We start from the raw sequence: 3,834 nt of genomic DNA on the forward strand, positions 1-3,834 counted from the left end.
ATGACTCCCTGACGGTTTGAGCATATATTCACGAAGATACAAAGATCTTAAGTATAACTGATTCGTAGAAATTGATTTGTTTTGCATTTCGAGTATAAATGCTATTTTCACCTGGAAATACATCATGAATTTTATTCATAAGCTGTTTGAAAAATTGCGGATCTTACAATAGACGTCGAAGGGCCGAAGCGAAGCCCACCATCAATAGAGCTTCCTTAGAGAGGAAATAGTGAATCGAAGAAGGAAAGGGAGTGGAATCGAGGTGGATCTAGGGTTTTTAAAGAATGTGAATCAGGTGAATTTCTACTCCTCCTTGTTATTGAGTGAGATAATTGAGGGAGAATTTTAAGGTTTTAAAGAAGAGGAAGAAGGGGAGAGGTAGAGGGGAGCATGTTCTCATTGATCCAAACATCCTCACCTTCATTAACGGCATCATATAGAGCATTAAATCTGGAAAGCGAGCAACCCATCTTCTCCTTAGAGTGAACCCACCAAGGCCGGCAAAACGATCAACCTCGTCGGTGTTGGCGCCCCTCCGAAGAGTGAACCTACTATGATCGGCCGAACGATTAAGCCACGATCTTTCAACGAGATTGGTTGGGTGGAGGTGGATCGAAAGAGAGAGAGAGAGTCGATGCCTCTTTGCCTTGCTCAATTGATGGAGAGATGCATCGACCGATGCACCATGCTCGTCGATGTATTTTTTTTTATGTTCTTCCCGTTCTTGTTCTTTTTGTAACTGGGGAGAGGTGGAGCAAAAACTGCACACCAAAATGAATGCGGCGGACGCGCGGAACGCCGTCCCCCGCGTCTAATTGAAATTAGTTGTAAACAGCGGATTTTTGTCCGAATCACTCCGGGAGCGGCGCATCAAACGTACCCTGGAGGGTCAACTTGTGCTCCGTCAAAAGAATCGTTCCTCCTCCCGAAGCAAACCCTCCATCAGCGTTGATTATCGTCACCACCGCTGCAGTTGTCGTGGCCAGGTGATTGATTTATCATCATCAACCATCACCTCTTCTACTTCGTGCCCTGATAGACGATGGCCGATTTCCTGTCCGACCAGGAAGGGCTTCCGTCCACCAAAGCCTTCTTCGGCTTCTCAGATTTTCCCGAGGAGGTACAACTCTCCATCCTCTCCTTCCTCTCCCCACTAGACATTGCCATCTTCTCCTGTACATGCAAGAGGTTCCTGGATTTATGCTCCGACGACGCCAAGGTTTGGCTGTCCATGTGCCAGAGGCGGTGGGGCTCCAAGACCGACGTCAAGAAATGGGGCAACGGAAACGCCGCCAGATACAAGATGCTCTACAAAACCCTCGAGAAGTATGATAATCTGATGGGTTTCTGGAGGAGGATCGGCCAGGGAGGTTCTCCGCTGGTCTTTTTTGAATGGGGAGAGTCCTTTGTCACCGGATCCAGGGTCTTGTCCTACAGGGACGGCAGTTATGAGGTCGTAAAGGTCCCATTTTTATGGATGGGCCTCTCCCCAGATGGTGGATCTCTGAATTTAGTTAACCCCAATACGAATTATGGATTCCCGATCGGTAGGATCCGCGATGTCGGTAGTTCTGAACCAATGTTTGAATTCTCCGGCAGGGAGAGTGGGGATTGTATTGAGGAATCTGATGTCAATTGCAACGCCGAGGACGGTAATGGCATATCGTGCTTGGTGAATGTCAATTTTGTGGGAAAGAATCATCTTGTAATTGAAGGCAGACAGAGTTGCTCGTCTTCCATTCCAAAGAATCGGTCCTTCTGTCGAAGCGATACTTACTTGGATTTTAACGGAAGCAGTTCGGGCGGCGAAGAAGGGGTTGGCATCGAGGGATCCTCGCCTGGTAGCCCTCCTGATCTTTTGAGATTTGAGATTTACCAGTGTCTTGCTAACAGAACAAGCCCGGTTGGGGAAAGGGCTACAAGGAGGCAGAGGAGGAGGGACAAGGAAAGGGCGGCTAACAGATGGGAAGCAGAGCACTATGTCAAGATTGTTAACAGCTCACCAACTCCGGCACGTCCTTTGCAGGGGCTCTGGAAGGTACCATTACTCGTTTCCTTTCACATCGAATTGTAATTGTTATCGTTCCCATCGATTCCTTCCTTTACGTCATTTCCTCCATATCAATTCCTGCCTAATGTCTTGTGTGGGTTGAGTCTTTTCTATTCTTGTCATATTTGTGCTGTTAACTTAAGCAACTTTAATCACTCTGAAATGCATCACTTGACACCGAAAATTTTCCCTGATCTGCGACATAACGCCCTGCCTTTTGCATTGACATGGATGGCTTGGCAATATTGCACTAATATTTTTTGTCATTCTCGAAAGCCTGTAGGGAATATCGTAGATGTTTTCATCTTTTCCAATCTTTCATCTAATCTCTTTTTTTTTTTCTTAAAGTTTTTCTCCTAAGTTCCCCCAGGTTCTCTTGAACAACATATTTTTAAAGGCAAATAACGTTTGAATTTTTCCTGAAAAATTCACAAACAGATGCCTTGATGATGTAGTTTGCTTCCTTTTTTGTTTCTTGCTCCTTGAAGTGCTTCATTAGTTCCATGTGTTCACCTACTGTAGATTTGACTCCACTTTTCATACTTCACAGGGAATATGTGATTCCATGAGTCTGGTTTTTTTCTTTGTGTCATATGATGATATTGGGGGATTAATTTGCCGGAAGGTTGGTGACACCTCGGAGCCTTTAGCTGGTTGCTCCCCTGTTTTCTGGGCATCAAATTCTAAATTTATTGACTCCCCGCTTTCTAGTGAAGAAGATGATTTGTATAGCAGGCGTGCACATGTTCATCCCCTCTCTACAAACTGCATATGTCAATGCCCACCGTTTACTGAAAATGAAGTGGTAATGCGTATTTTGCATATTAACTCAAGTTATGATTTGGCAAGTAATAACCCAACGGATTCTACAGCCATTCCTCAGAAAGATGAGGGCAGAGTTTGGCAGTACATTGATGGAGGCTTTGGCTTTGGATTTCTTCAGAATAGTTTTATCGTAGATTTGAAGCACATTGAAATGGATGGCCATGTTCTTGATGTTGTCAAATTGCACATCAGATGATCAAAGTTGTTCTCTTAGATGTATTATAATCTGTATATTGTACAGATGCATCTCATTGTATTTGGCATTTGGTTGCCCTCCTTAAGGCAATGTTAACTTGGATTTGTCAATTGCCTGGAGTTTAATGCTCAATCTATGTTCTTTTCAGCTGAAAAAAAATGTTTGTTATAATAATGTTTATTTTTCATGACAAGCTATTTCTGCTTTTATTAAGAGCTAGAAGCAAGCTGAAAATGTTAAAATGTTCTTCAAAATCATGATGTTTTTCAACATCAATCCTTATGGGAATCAAAATTTTCAATCATTGCATTAACTGTATCTCTAACTTGTATGTTACTATGAGGTTACTTGAACTCAAATCTCCACTTCTTGTTTAATTTGTGATATTAACGTCTCTAATCAAAAAATTCTTGTCACTTATTGTCCATAATGACAAGTTTGAATCATTCATGAATCACCCATCACTTATTGACACATTTTGGACATAGTTACTGTTGAACTTCAAAGTGTCCAACACTATTTGACATGGTGGACAGGATGTGTCAAGTGTTGGACATTATATATGGTGTACATATACTTCAAAAAAGAAGCAGCATTGAAATTTTATAAACTGCCTCTAGCTACCTTTTCTCTTCTCAAGCATTGACTATCTATTGAATAGTGATGACCTCTAGCTCTAGCATCAAATAACCTTTGAGTTTCATTTTTCTAAAAAGAGACTGGAAATTTTCTATTTAAACTTTACAGATTTTAGAAGTTACTT

At 42.2% G+C, this 3,834-nt stretch overlaps 1 protein-coding gene across 1 annotated transcript; it reads left to right on the forward strand.

Annotated features, from left to right (window-relative positions):
* Positions 1-925: 925 nt before the first annotated feature.
* LOC149849173 (F-box family protein) lies at positions 926-3,229 on the forward strand. Its single transcript, XM_090013519.1, has 2 exons — positions 926-2,038; positions 2,601-3,229. Exons 1-2 carry the CDS (start codon positions 1,043-1,045, stop codon positions 3,069-3,071), a joined length of 1,467 nt encoding a protein of 488 aa, XP_089869645.1. The 5' UTR covers positions 926-1,042; the 3' UTR covers positions 3,072-3,229.
* The last annotated feature ends 605 nt before the right edge of the window (positions 3,230-3,834 follow it).

This window comes from Nuphar pumila, chromosome 1 (assembly GCF_984573655.1).
Source record: "Nuphar pumila chromosome 1, dmNupPumi1.hap1.1, whole genome shotgun sequence".
In the NCBI taxonomy this organism is placed as follows: domain Eukaryota; kingdom Viridiplantae; phylum Streptophyta; class Magnoliopsida; order Nymphaeales; family Nymphaeaceae; genus Nuphar; species Nuphar pumila.